At 46.7% G+C, this 14,211-nt stretch overlaps 1 protein-coding gene across 2 annotated transcripts in view; it reads left to right on the top strand.

Annotated features, from left to right (window-relative positions):
• vps54 (VPS54 subunit of GARP complex) overlaps positions 1-14,211 on the top strand; it is a 38,610-nt gene that overhangs the window by 18,810 nt on the left and 5,589 nt on the right. For both annotated transcript variants that reach the window (XM_056584874.1, XM_056584873.1), the window contains 6 exons: positions 1,622-2,031; positions 2,848-2,977; positions 3,478-3,659; positions 6,576-6,688; positions 7,927-7,993; positions 8,800-8,905. In XM_056584874.1, the coding sequence (XP_056440849.1) occupies positions 1,622-2,031; positions 2,848-2,977; positions 3,478-3,659; positions 6,576-6,688; positions 7,927-7,993; positions 8,800-8,905 (1,008 nt within the window). The remainder of the gene's footprint in view (positions 1-1,621; positions 2,032-2,847; positions 2,978-3,477; positions 3,660-6,575; positions 6,689-7,926; positions 7,994-8,799; positions 8,906-14,211) is intronic.

The following is a 14,211-nucleotide window of genomic DNA, read 5'->3' on the forward strand; positions in this document are numbered from 1 at the left end:
GGCTTATGTAGTGGAAGCATATCAGTTAAATATTTTGGGCCTAAACCATGTAGGGATTTATAGGTTAGCAACATGATTTTAAAATCAATTCTCTGATGACGTACCTTACCGAGATTTTTGTGTACCGTTACACCCCTAATATCTATATAATAATAATAATATTATATATAGGTATTTATATCATATTACTGTATATCTTGTATGTGCGCCTCGGATGATATTATGAATCATAAAGACTGCGTCTGACATCTCTGGTACTTCCACAACAAGCAAAGACTTGTAATGGGGGTTATCTCGGCCATGGTTGAGAAGAATTGGGGGAAAGGAACCTTCGGCCTTGACTCTCTCTGTACATATTGTACATATTGAGCCGCGACATGGAGGAGGGGATTGTACTCCCGGAGCTGAGCTGCCGGACTGCCGCCGAGCTCCCCCCGCCGGAGCTGCCGGACTGCCGCCAGAACTTCGGCGGTAGTCCGGCAGCTCCGCCGGACTCCCTGCCAGGCAGTCACATAGCAAACTGACAAATTAGACATCTATTTTTGTATGGAATATCCCTGCTTCTGAAATGCGCGAACATCTCCGCCCAGCGCTAGTCCGCTGGTCCACAAAATCTTAGCTATGCTCTTATTGAAGTGGGGTTTGGAAAGTGGGTGGTAATATTCAAACGTTCCCCCTTCCTACGCAGGAGGGGGCAAATAAACGGACTCGCTTATTTGGTAACTGTAGGTGGGGTACTTTCTGAAATGCATATCTCACTCAGAAGAATCATGTACAGACTTTTTTCAAAGTTTGTATGCGTGTGGGAGCACCAGAGACCCAAAACAACACCCCAAATCCCTGGTAAAGTTAGGTTTTCATAAAATGTCCCTATTCTCAGAATAAAAGACACTGGACAACATCCTAAGATCCTCCAGAATTATGAGGACCAGTCAGAGTTCTGGTGATGAAGCCATTATGTTGAACCACGGCGTTCATTATTAATGATGATGATAATAATAATAATAATTCATTATATTTATATAGCGCTTTTCAATGAGCCATAGATGCTTACCATGAAGGGGGGGACCTAACTCACCACCACCAGTGTGTAACACCCACTTGGGTGATGCACGGCAGCCAATCTGCGCCAGAACGCAAATATAATTTGTTAAGATGACTTTGTTGTTCCAAGTGAAGATCTCGCCTCCACAAATGTCAACAATAACATATTGCACATTGGTATTTTATAATTAATAACCCTTGCGTCGTCATGTTTGTGGACAAAAATGATCGGCATGAAAGTATTTTTTTGACAAATCATTTTGGTTTTATTAAACCAGGAGGGACGGTACCGATGGTTTGATCCCCCAGACCGCTGAGGCCCTGTAAGCCCCTTTAGCTCCCCAACCAGGGTCTACAGATCGCTGAGGCTAACACTGAGGTCCTGTAAGCCCCTCTAGCTCCCCACCCAGGGTCTACAGATCGCTGAGGCTAACACTGAGGTCCTGTAAGCCCCTCTAGCTCCCCATCCAGGGTCTACAGGCCGCGTGAGGCTAACACTGAGGTCCTGTAAGCCCCTCTAGCTCCCCATCCAGGGTCTACAGGCCGCGTGAGGCTAACTTCCTGCCTCTCTCTGCAGGCCACGCTGAGTGTGATCAGGAACGTGGTGCTGGAGGCCCTGGACTCCAACCAGAAGAGCCGGCTGCTGGCAGAGCAGACCACGGCCCCCGCCGCATGCCACGCGTCCCCACCCCCCCATCAGTCACATCCCGGGGAGGCGGAGCTGGCCTACCTCACCCACGAGGGCCTCTTCATCAGCGACGCTCTAAGCGACGCCCAGCGGGCCCACGGGGGCCCCCAGGAGAAGAGCTCCGGCTTAGGCCCCAGGCCCCAGCATGGAGGAGCGGTTGAGCCGGAGGGGAGCCCCAGGCCCCAGCAGGGAGAAGCGGTGGGGCCGGATAGGGCCTCAAGCGACTCTGCCTCGGGGACCACAGAGTCTTCCTCCGGCAGGGACCAAGGCTTCATCGCAGCAGGGGGCGCTGTCAGCCTGTGAGTGACTGATCAGCATGCTAGTTTACTCTGTAGCCACTGAGGCGTTTTGTAGAAGCGGTTCTAAAGGAACAAAGGTGGAGCTTGGCTTTCTAGAGCGATTTGCAGGGAAAGCGTACATTGAGGCCATTCCTTGGCAATAATTACAGCAAGGATTAACCGTGTGTAGTGTGAAGGTTAGAATGAGAGGTTGATGTTAAAGAACCACTGACCCCACTGTTTCAGCTGGAGTTAAAACACTGAGCTTTAGGAAAGAGGGGGCTTGTTATCCCCATGGTAACGATCCTCATCAACCTTTTGTTACTTTTTTAGTACCGTCGTTGTGTATGAGTGTTATAAAGAGTAATGTCCTATGAAGTGTGCCACACACCTACTATCGTCTCTTTAAAGACAGACAGATCTTGCTACCCCTATTTTATTTTCAACCCTGGACACGCATGCGCCCACGCGCAAGTCCACATAGTTGGTGCTAAGAGAAACTCCACTCATGGAATGACCAGCTTCAGACTAGTCTTGCCTCACTTTTGCTTTAAGGCTGTAATGTCATGTGTTGCTCTTTAACTAATCCTGCTGGTGCCCAGTGTAGCCGTTAGTCTCGTGGTGTGCTATTGGCCAGCCCAATACCACTGTATCAGCCCCATTCCATGAGTCATGGTCACTCTCATTCAGCAGACAGATGCAGCCTGTATTGAACTCATACGGCTGTTCCCAAGAGGTCCATTCAGGTCAACCCCATCGTGGCGCTCAGTGTTTGCTCCGCTGAAGGTTTTGCTTGGTTGGTCCCCCTGGGCTGCCCTTTGTTATGTGACCATGCAGGTCGGGGGAGGACATGATGCCAAGTGAGCTGGAGCTTGGCCGCGTGGCCAACAACATCCAGGAGCTGCTGTACGCTGCCTCCGACCTCAGCCACGACCGCTGCGTCAAGGTCCTCATGGCCCGAGCCAAGGTAAGCAAAAACGGGCCCCCAGCACCCACACACGGGCCCCAGCACCCACACACGGGCCCCAGCACCCACACACGGGCCCCAGCACCCACACACGGGCCCCAGCACCCACACACGGGCCCCAGCACCCACACACGGGCCCCAGCACCCACACACGGGCCCCAGCACCCACACACGGGCCCCAGCACCCACACACGGGCCCCAGCACCCACGCACGGGCTAGGCACCCACGCACAGGCTAGGCACCCACGCCCGGGCCCCAGCACCCACGCACGGGCCCATGCAACCACACACGTGCCTCACTCCACCTAGTTCCCTGCTACCCTCCACCTAGGTCCCTGCTACACTCCACCTAGGTCCCTACTACACACAGCACTAGGTGACTTTTACTGGGCTCCTCCAGACAAAGGACTCAGGGTGGGGACGTTAGAAATCTGGTTCATTGGTCTGAGCCCTCACTGTGATAACCCCGTCCGGCCCGGGTCTAACGGCTCCCTCCCCAGGATGGCTCCCTGGAGCGCCTCAGCCCGGGGGAGTTTGTGGGCCTGTCCCAGGCCGTGGAGGCATTCGCCCGTAGCACGGAGGATCTGTGCTGCCGGCGCAGCGTGTCCCTGCGGGGGGCGCTGCAGAGCCAGGCCAACCGCTTTGTCCACCGCTTCCACGAGGAGCGCAAGACCAAGCTCAGGTAACCAACTCCCCCCACACCACACTGTCGCCTGCTGCCCCCCACCCAGGTACTCTGCCTCCCTCACTGATTAGACTGTTGGAGATGGCCTTCCTCCAACCCTCTCAAGCCTTCCCTCAGCCCCGCTGAGGCCGCCCACCAACTAGGGCTGTACGATCTATCGAAAATGTATCGTCATTGCGCTATCGACGCTTGCGATAGACATACCGCAAAAAATACTGATCTTCGATACAAGGTAGTCCCGCACTGGTCCATTTTTTGAGACCTGCCCCCGCCCGTACCCTTATGCTACGGCCACACGAAACGCGTTACTCGCGTTGGATAACGCGTGTAACGTGCCTAACTTGACGCTTGATCATTGTGTGTCACAAAAATGGTTCAAAGCGCCTAACGTGCCTGTGGCTGCGCTGGATTTAGGAGTCCGAGGTAGGAAACCCAAACGCCGCCGTGTTTGGGTGCATGATAGAGTTTAGATCGGGTGAGATTAAATAATCTCGGATATAAATAACAATAATCGGGTTAAATAACTTCACATGGTGTGTCTGGTGTGTTTCCAGCATTCGTAGTGTTGATCAGCAGAGATATAGTCCGCCAAGACGTTGAGGTTGCTTAGCAACCAGAGACGCTGTCCATGCAAGTGAATGGAGCGTTTCCTCTTCGTCATAACTATCAAACCAAACATCCTACTCCATACTCTCTGCCAGTGACGTCGGGTCAAGCTCCACGCTGATTGGCTATCGCGGCTAAGCATCACGCGTTGGAGCGTTGAAAGTTACATTTTTTGAACTCCGGGCGTTGGTGCGTTGGGGCCGTTACTTCGTTTACGTGTGGAATTACATGCGTCTGCCGCGTCTAACGCGTCTAACGCGACGCTTCAACGCATGTAACGGGTCTACGCGCCTATACAAATGGTTCCCTATGCAAAAATGCAGATTTTCGACGCCCCAAACGCAAGTAACGCGGTTGGTGTGGCCATACCTTTAAAGTTCAGCACCAGATCCGACCCGTCACCCGTGATAAAATCTCAATTAAATCTGCACCCGCCCGGACCCATCAATATTTGGCCCGTTACACGACCCATGCCCGCGATAAATCACACACAAGCTAAAATCACTCAAATGAATGTGCTTTATTTTTATCACGCACTATTGGAGCACGACTCTCTTGCACTCCCCCTCTAATTACGAGATGGTTAGTGTTTTGTTACACCTTTCCTGCTGTCGGCTCCGAGACCGTTGGAGGAGCATAGGGGAGACGTTCCCTCCAGGGCCGATGTTCTCTCAGGGGTAACACCCCTCACTTCGACCAGCAGTGGCTCTGCTTATTGGTCGGAATATGGTCGGAATGAAGCGGCCAACGATTCTTTAAAGGCTGGGTACTTTAATTTATTCACAACCGGACACGTTCGTTACATCACTAGACTGACACATGCTAGCGCTCACTGTCCTTGCTACTCCACTCACTCGCTGACGTCACTCACACACACAAACTGCCATTCTTGCGCTCACACATACGCTACTTTCGTAACATTAGGTTATTTAATGTACCCCCATATTTGCGATGTGGTCAAAAAATTTTTTTCAGCAAACTGAAATGTTATGGTTTTCATCCGCTATCCGCCCGGATTCTTTACCCGCCCAGACCCCCGCCCGTGAATTTTAGGGACGTCACAATCCGCCCGTCTTAGCAACTTTTATGCGGGTACCCGACCCGTTGCAGGGCTTCTACGTGCACTGATTGTTCTCCAGTTCAACACATGCACTTTAGTTTAACTACATTGTTGCTGATTGTTACTTGTGTTCGTTTTTTTCGGCCAAGAACTCACTATAAAGGTATATCATTGTTTTATTACTATCATTTTATTATTTTATGTTTTAATGTCATCATTTAAGCAACCTTAACCTCCCAGACACCATTCTGCAACACCTTATTGGCTCAACACTCTTTCCAAACCAGGTTTGAAAATAGGTTACCTGTTTAGGTTGAGACATTGCAGTTGGAGTGATATGTCAATGACAATTTCATTTTGTTAACAGTATCAGAAAATGCTTAAGGGGGCAAGGTGACCTATGGCCAGCTTTGCAGGTGTGGCTGCATTATTCCCAATAAAAATAATGTTGGAATGGAAACAATGCATTTATTTTTTAATTTCTGCATCAGTCTATGTTGGCAACAAGTAGAGTGAACAAAAACAATAAATATCGCAAGTCATATTATCTTAATATAGAATAATGTTATTGCATGTTTGCCTAATATCGTGCAGCCCTACCACCAACTGAATGAACTCGTTATGTTGGTTAAGTGATGTTGGTAATCCTCCCCGCCAAGCATCCTATTGGTTGTTATGTTGGTACTATGCACCTCTCCTCCTCTGTTCCTATTGGTTGTTATATTGGTGCTCCTCCCCTCCCCTCCTCCTATTTTGTCTTATGTTGGCACTCTACTCCACTACTCCTCTCCGCCTATTGGTTGTTATGTGATGTGGTGCTCCTCCCCTCTGAGCCACCTATTGGTTTTGATGTTGGTGCTCTGATCCTCTCCTCCACCTCTCCTCCTATTGGTTGTTATGTGATGTGGTGCTCCTCCCCTCTGAGCCTCCTATTGGTTTCTATGTTGGTGCTCTGATCCTCTCCTCCACCTCTCCTCCTATTGGTTGTTATGTGATGTGATGCTCCTCCCCTCTGAGCCTCCTATTGGTTTTGATGTTGGTGCTCTGATCCTCTCCTCCACCTCTCCTCCTATTGGTTGTTATGTGATGTGGTGCTCCTCCCCTCTGAGCCTCCTATTGGTTGTTATGTGATGTGGTGCTCCTCCCCTCTGAGCCTCCTATTGGTTGTGATGTTGGTGCTCTGATCCTCTCCTCCACCTCTCCTCCTATTGGTTGTCACGTGATGTTGGCCCTCTTCTCCTCCGCAGCCTCCTATTGGACAACGAGCGCTGGAAGCAGGCTGAGGTGCCGGTGGAGTTCCAGCACCTGGTGGACTCCATCGCCGACGGCAGGATCGCACTGCCGGAGCGCAAGCCCCCAGGTGACCTTTGACCTTTGCTGAGGGGTCAGCATCGGGTTATTATGGCCCAATCCCAAAGTGAGCCCTGAGGACTAAAGACTCATGGACTTAATTGATCTCAGTTGCGAAGTGAATGAGTGCGTGAGGCCACATGGGCTCAGATAGGTATATATGGGATTGGGACAGCACTTCACGAGAGCATGTTACCTTGTCAACGTTTAATGACAAAGATGCTGCTGACGCTTGCCGGTTTGGCAATTCTCCTTTTTTGTTTTCTTTTTTTGTAAATGCAATGAAAACAATCGGCTACAGCAATTTATTGATATTAGAAAATATCATTTTTACATTTGGATATTTCAGTATAAAGGATGTATTGAATTAGGTGATTATTGGCCTACACATACTAATCATAAGTCAGAACGGGCTACATTTGGCTGAATTATACAAGGTATAATTATAGTAATATGAAAAGCCGTTTGGGAGCCAAAAGAGCCGGCTCTTGTTGGTGGGCTGATCCAAATGATCCGGCTCACTAAAAAAAGGCAGAAATTCCCATCTGTTCGCGCATTGACAGTAGCGTTGTCTTGTTGTTTACTTTCCTAATTTCCGGATTTCCCTATGGTCTCCACGGTATACGTTACAACGCTTTGAACTGTGGGTAATTCCCTTAGGCGAAGTCTGCACTGATGCAGGCTCACGGAAAGGGCTCGGTAAGTGTGGACTCGAACCCTCATGCCCTTTGGAAATCGACATTGGGACAGCCCTAAAGCCTTAATTATTTCGCGAGAACGCGCAGCTGAGTCCGTGAGTCCGGACATTGGGATTGGGCCTATGAAGTGTGGCTTTGTGAAACCATTCAGGAATATGTATTTGGAAATAAATGACGGTACTGTTGTTGTGAATTATATTTAATAATAACATTGAACAGTTCAGTACATTATTTTACATTAAAACAAATTTCCATATATCATTATAATAAATGAATTAATTTAATCATGGGTATTTTTGTCCTCCCATATTGTATTTCATCCACTTTAAATAAATCGTACATCCCTTCTAGCATTTCAATTGATACACTTCTACAGCCACTTCTTTATCTAAATATCTATATCTATATATCTATATCTAGATAGATAGATAGATAGATAGATAGATAGATAGATAGATAGATAGATAGATAGATAGATAGATAGGTAGATAGATGTGTGTGTATGTATATAATCTGAAGGTGTGCGGCGGTGCTCTTGGTTTGTTGTCAGGGAACGCTGAGGAGAGGAAACCTGGGGATTTCCTCCTGGTGGACGGCCAGAAGTACGCTGTTGTCGGGTAGGTATAGGCCCTTACTCCACTTCTGCACGGTGTGCAGGGCACTGAAGCCCTCTGAGGAGGTGTTATTCTGTTAGTCCTCTGAGGAGGTGTTGTTCTGTTTGTTCTCTCATGAAGAGGTGTTGTTCAGTTAAGGCCAAAGTATACTACTCTGTATCCGTAATCCGTATCCGGCCTCCGTAACTACGGAGACCCCTCGAGCATTCGACGTTCTCTGTTCGGATGTTGGATAAGCAATGCAATTCGCCGCCCGGTCGATCTTGTATGTTGACTACAAACCATGTAAATAGTTTTGTAAATAAACTTCCAAAGCTTTACAAATCCTATTTGGTGTTTTATTGGACCTTAATGTGCAAAGTAAACAATGTACAAAGTAAATAAGGTGCAAAGTCAAACCAGAGAAGTGATTACAGAAATGATTTTGTTAGAGGACCAATCACAGCCCTTACCGTCACGTCAACGGATAGTTAAAAAATATTGGATGCGCACGTAAGCTACGAAGAGGTTCTCCGTCAGGCTCTCTGGCTACGAAGAGGGCTCTCCCTGTCTACGTACAGCACTTTACGGAGGACTATAAACCGGCCTTAAGTCCTCTGATGAGGAGGTGTTGTTCTGTTAGTCCTCTGATGAGGAGGTGTTGTTCTGTTAGTCCTCTGATGAGGAGGTGTTGTTCTGTTAGTCCTCTGATGAGGAGGTGTTGTTCTGTTAGTCCTCTGATGAGGAGGTGTTGTTCTGTTAGTCCTCTGATGAGGAGGTGTTGTTCTGTTAGAGTCCTGAAGCCCTGCTGATGTGTTGTTCCCTGACAGGACGGTGCTGCTGCTGATCAGGATCTTCCTGGAGTACTGTCAGTGCATTAACGACATCCCCTCCATTACCACAGACCTGCTGTCCAGGCTGGCTGACCTGCTCAAGGTGAGCTCACCCATCTGGGCCACAACAGGGTTAACATTCATGTTATTACAGTTCCTATTGTTTCTATTGTCATTTATCAATTATTACTGTGTTCAGTGTGGATCTCTTTTGATAAGCATATGTTACCGGCGCCAGATCTAGGGGAATGTGGGCAGGTACAAGGCCCACAGGCTGGTTTGCGCTGTGGGTAATATGAAGTGGAGAACAACAGTATTCAGCATAAATATCACAGCACAAACATCACAGTATAAATATCATAGCATAAATGCTAAAACATGCCTCAAAGTGACTTTAACTCTAATAATATATATCTACATGACTTTGGAATATAATAAAACAATAAATAAACCAATACATCAATAATTGTCCATACCATAAATAAATAGCAGCATATATACCAATAGATGGCAGTATAAATAACACATCTCTACTTGTGTGTCCACCCGCACACACGCACCACACACGCTGGCTTCTGCCAGCTCACCAGCGACAACCGCTAGTAACTACATTCAAAACACTGCAAATCACACTTTCAAACACAACAAAGCTCCCCAAACACAACATGAACAAACGCACCACCCATAGGACTGCGTGATAGATTAACCATGGTTCAATGGAATATAATAAAAAATTTCCTGTGGGTAATATGAAGTGGAGAACAACAGTATTCAATCTTGCTCAAGTAATCAACAGTTTATTTACTCGAGCTATGGTCTCCATGGCAACCCACTATGGCAATCGTGCACAGTGCAACCTAGTGGCATGAAAATAAATACAATATCGGCTAGCGGGTAATACAATTAACCGCTAAAACAAAAACATGTGAGGGGGGGGAACTGTTTTATAACACAAGCCATTTTCTATGCCTGTTACACATACACTCCTATTAGCACACTGCACACACTTGGTACTACTGCACAAACACACACACTCTACTGCTGCACAAACACACACACACACACTACTGCTGCACACACAAGCACACTCTACTACTGCGCACGCACACACACTCACTCACACGCACTATACCGTTTCACACAGGCTCTCTACTGCCGCACACACACACACACTCTACTGTTGAAACACACTCTGTACCGCTGCAGACACACACTCTGTACTGCTCCACACACACACACACACTGTACAAACACTCACTCTGTGCTACTGCACACACTCAGCACTGCTCCACACACTAAATTCCACACACTCCCTGTACTGTTGCACACAAAGTATTCAACAGTGATTCTGCTGCTTACTCTCCAATAGTGATTCTGCCTCAGAGTATTATATTAGCTATGAATTCAAACGGCACTAAAGCACTTTTGCCTTTGGTGATGAGAACCTTAGTAAAGTACTTATGGTACGTACGGTGATGGACTGCTATGTTGTATTCCCCCCGTCCTGACCCCCAACCCGTCCAGACTACTGTTATGAATTAATGCCCTTAAATATGACTACTTTAATGCCTTTGTATATATAATGTTAGTTTCCCTGGGTAAAGGGACATTAGCACCCCCTATCGCCTTTTGCCAATCACTTCAGGGAGGACGTTCCTCCCCCAGCCTCCGTTGACTCCCATTAATTTCCCCGAAAGTACTGGCGGCCGGTGAATAACATGGGTTTCAATGGGAGAGAGGAGGAAAGTCCTCCTCTGAGTGGGTGTGACTTTAAAGGCCTACGTGCAGGTTAACTGGAAGTTTTGATTAATGGGTATATAAAGCACTCAATATGCGTATCATTTATAAAATGTTTCCAAAATAGTGTTAAAGTCCAGTTTTTGGCGTTTTTGGCAGTTACGGGTGTTTTCTGACGCCATTCAGCGATGATGTCACGTTGGGGAGACGTGGTGGAAGGTAGCCTCAGCCTAGTACTAGAACTATGGCGTCTAAGAGGTGGCAAGAACCACAAATAACATGTATGATTGCCCACAGCAGTATAATTTCGAACCTGTCAGATGTGAGAGGGCGAATGAGGAATTGCTGAGAACTGATGGCGGTCAAAGCCAATTAAATGCATGGTCAGAGGAGAATGAGTGGAGAGTTGCTATCATTTAGCAACGCAGCAACGAGCGCTGGAGCTAGTCAATGAACAGCAGTGCATGCAATAACGACACTTTTATTTATTTTTACTGTCAGTGAATAGCACCGAGTGAAAGTCAACGTTTTCTTTATATCTAGTGACAGTGATTATGTCGCAAGTACCGGTAAACTTAGTCAGAAGATCTAGAAATAGAAGGCATAATGCTAGCTATGGGCTAACTTAGCCTATCGGACAGCATTCAGTGCACTTGCAAATGAGTGCCGGCAAGTATAACCGATCGTGGTGTGACATTATTTAACCATCAATCTACCGCAAATACGACCAGACGGATGTACATTGAACAAATACACAAAGCACACCGTCTAACCCGGCGGATGCTGACAGACGGCCCACAACAAGCCAAACATCACCACGGCGGATGTGCTCTCTCTCTCGCACGCCCGTACACAATCACTCCAACTTATCCAACTCCAAGGCTAGGCTGCTTCACTAAGACCACACCTAACCACAAGGCCTTCATAACCATGCAGTATGCCGAAGCCGAAAAGGACAGACGCACAGTCGCACACACTCATCTTATGCAAACCAATCCGTTTTATCCTCAACATTCAGTCACTGCAAAGATTTAAAGACTAGCCTCTTACCATAAGTTAGAATGGACCCAAGGTATGTGATTGATACAGTCTGGTTCGGCTTTCGCTGGCTATCCGTTTTTAGTCTGACTTCTCAACATTACGTCTTTCTTGTGTTGGGCGCACATGGCTAATTTGCACACGTGCACAGGATTGGCTTAGCCTGGTCCTACCAGACCATCGTACTTCATTTCATTTATACAGAAGGTCTGGAACTGCTCAATTGACAAACGTTCACTCACTTGGAGGCGGGAGTCTGTAGAAGTTTTAAAATGATTGGATCTGCCCAGTGCCACTCTGGATCTGCCATAACCAATCGCATAGCGTTTGGTCGTGACGTATGTCATGCGACGGGACCGGCTCCTTCACCACTAACGGAGAGCCAGCTGGAAAATCAAACTTTACCCGAACCTGGTGGGGAGAAGCGCCACAACATCATGGCCACCAAAAAAACTCTGCAAAGCTTGTTCTTGCTCCGGCTTTAATTGATCGATTTTCGGCAGCGATCCCACAGCAGACCGAATAGCTTCTCTCATATCCTTCTCCATTGTCTCTGACTACAACTGAAACTGGCACGCGACCTAGACATCATCGTTCTCAGCCACTCCCTCTGTTCGCTGATTGGACCGCCAGAAATCTGGTTTGCATGGAAGGCATTCATATTAAGCAGACCCAGACCTAGTACTGAAGTGAAATGAAAATTGAGCGGAAGTAGGTAGGTTGGCGGTGCCAGGCTAGGATTGGCTGGCTCCGCAAGGCAAATAATGTAACATATTTAATTATCTTTCTGTCTCGATCTATCTATCAACTAGGGATGGGCACGAGTAGTAAATTCCAAACTTGTGGGATCGAAGGAATTCCTCGAGGATCAATCGAGTACTCGTTTAATCGAATCTATTTTTAGAATGCAACGCATCTGCAGCAGGAATAGGCCTAATGATGAACGGCAATATTACCAACCAAACATGTAATGCTTATTCTCATCAAAACAGTCAGAGTTATCAGAGTATTCATTATTTATTTTTGCAAACGTTCAAAACACATTTTCCTTACAAAAATAAATATGTGTCTCACAATCTAAATCACGTCGAACCAAGGCCTGTAACGTAAAAAAAAAAAGAAAAAACTAAACAAGTAGCCTAACCATTGCAACTAATTTAAAGCTGCAAATAAAACGGCAGTAAATGGACTGGAAATACTCAGCGTTGTGATCTTCTCTACACGTCCGGGATTAAAGCTGCGTCTTGCGGCGGTGAAAATAGCCAACACACTTGGTTGCTGCGGGTCTGCTTTCCCGAACTCACCGTTGTGTTTCAGGAGCATATGTTGCCGCATAGTACTTGTATTACTCTGGTAGCTCGATTTCGCTTGGCATATTTTACATTTCACCTTATGATCTCCTATTTCTTTAAAGTATTTCAATTCTTCGCTGCGCTTTGCTTTAACTGCAATCTCTTAACTTTTTGAATTCTGGCGTGCCTGCACACGGCACGCGCCACACAGAAACACACAAATTTGATACATTTCATTTTCTTTGTGCCCACAGCATGCGTTAGCAGCGTCGCACAGAAAATTTATACATTTGCTTCAGAAAACTTTGTGTGCGATATGCAAACTCGAGTTTGCCTGTCCACCAACCGAGTTAATTTGTAACGAGGAGTACTCGATTAATAGATTCCTCACGCCCATCCCTACTATCAACGCATGGGTCTAGTTTTAATGTGATTTATTTTGTGTGTGTCCAGTCAGACTTGTCTCCCTAGCTCTGTGTGGTCTTGTATACTGGGTGAGCAGAATCACCTAAATGAATTCCCGACGTGAAGTTTGGTATTAATAAAGACTTGACTAGGCTATTTATCTATCGAGGCTATTGGTCAACAAATACTCGCCGAAGGCGAAGTGAATAGTGGGGAATAGCCCCCGAGACCCAAGATTTATTTGTCAGCTGACATTTTGCGATGAAGACAATCTCGAGTTTGAGATGTCAATCATTGGATATTGCCCAATATCTCGAGATAGCGAACCAATCAAATTGCGCCATTTTAGGAAGTTCACGTGTAGCATATACTAACTATATATAATATCTATGTATTTATCCATGTATCTGTATAATCTGCTGAACACTCTCTTACTAGTCTTTACTCTCAAGGGTCTCAATGCGGCTTTGGTCCGTGTCTCCCCAACGTGACGTCATGCAATGCATTCTGGAGGAAATGATAATCAATAGCAAACCGCTAAAATAGTACCTACTTTTTCGTATTACATTCCGTTTTGTGATACCTAACAACATTAAATACAATAAATAACTGTTTAAATCTTAAATACCAACAAGCGACTTGCACAAATTCGTTGAAAATTAAACCCTGCAACACGACCTTTAAGGGGTCTGATTCGCGCAAAAATCTATTCGCGCTGCACTATTAACAAATAAGCAGGACCCGTGGCTGGTGAGCCGTGTTGCCAGATGGGGCAGATTTCCCACCCAATTGGGCTACTTTTAATCACGTTAGGCTGGAAATATTATCATTCGGCAGGAAATCTGCCCAAAGAGACGCAAAGCAAGTGAAATCATCTGAACGATAGCGAGATTATAACATTTGCAAATAAAGTGTACTATGGAAACATTGGAAACAG

The sequence above is a fragment of the Gadus chalcogrammus genome, chromosome 3 (genome assembly GCF_026213295.1).
Source record: "Gadus chalcogrammus isolate NIFS_2021 chromosome 3, NIFS_Gcha_1.0, whole genome shotgun sequence".
NCBI lineage: Eukaryota > Metazoa > Chordata > Actinopteri > Gadiformes > Gadidae > Gadus > Gadus chalcogrammus.